The sequence below is a fragment of the Octopus bimaculoides genome, chromosome 25 (assembly GCF_001194135.2).
Source record: "Octopus bimaculoides isolate UCB-OBI-ISO-001 chromosome 25, ASM119413v2, whole genome shotgun sequence".
Lineage (NCBI taxonomy): Eukaryota > Metazoa > Mollusca > Cephalopoda > Octopoda > Octopodidae > Octopus > Octopus bimaculoides.
This window is the reverse complement of record NC_069005.1, coordinates 25,713,600-25,714,116: the sequence shown is the minus strand read 5'-3', so window position 1 is coordinate 25,714,116 and position 517 is coordinate 25,713,600. Positions and strand designations below refer to the sequence as shown.

The 517-nt window shown below is 41.0% G+C and overlaps 1 protein-coding gene across 1 annotated transcript in view; it reads left to right on the top strand.

The window, feature by feature from the left end:
* Positions 1–517, top strand: part of LOC106878833 (uncharacterized) — a 23,331-nt gene that overhangs the window by 4,965 nt on the left and 17,849 nt on the right. Inside the window, exon 4 of the mRNA XM_014928174.2 lies at positions 86–354. Within this exon, the coding sequence (XP_014783660.1) occupies positions 86–354 (269 nt within the window). The remainder of the gene's footprint in view (positions 1–85; positions 355–517) is intronic.

Here is a 517-nt window from a genome sequence, read left to right as displayed (position 1 = left end):
CATCACCACCACCACCCTTCTGGTACAATGTACTTTTAGCTGTGTTTATTTACTTCTTGCATTGAACTTCATTTGACTGTTGCAGAAATACAATCCTACTGTCACCGTCTATCATGGAAGACGTTGGGAAAACATCGAGCGTGTCCGGATACTCTTCCTATTTGAATGATAAGTCACTCGCTTCGGACGTGACTCTCAACGCTAATCCTGTTGCCTCTGACGTTGCCCCGGACGACAGCCTATCAGTGTCTTCATATACTTCAAACATGCTGCAGACTCCAACTAATGAAAGGATTTTATCACCCCGGAAGAAGTGGGACCTTCAGCCATCACAATTGGTGCTCCATTGCAATGGTAATTAGACAAAGCCTGTATATTTTTACCTAGACTTTTAAGTGGGAATTAATTGTTGTTTCCCAGATATAAGCACACCTCAACGTATGTCATTTTAAAATAAGTCTTTCTCAACTGGACATTGTTCTTTTTTTTTTTCTAAAGAAATTAACGGTAGGCGCAG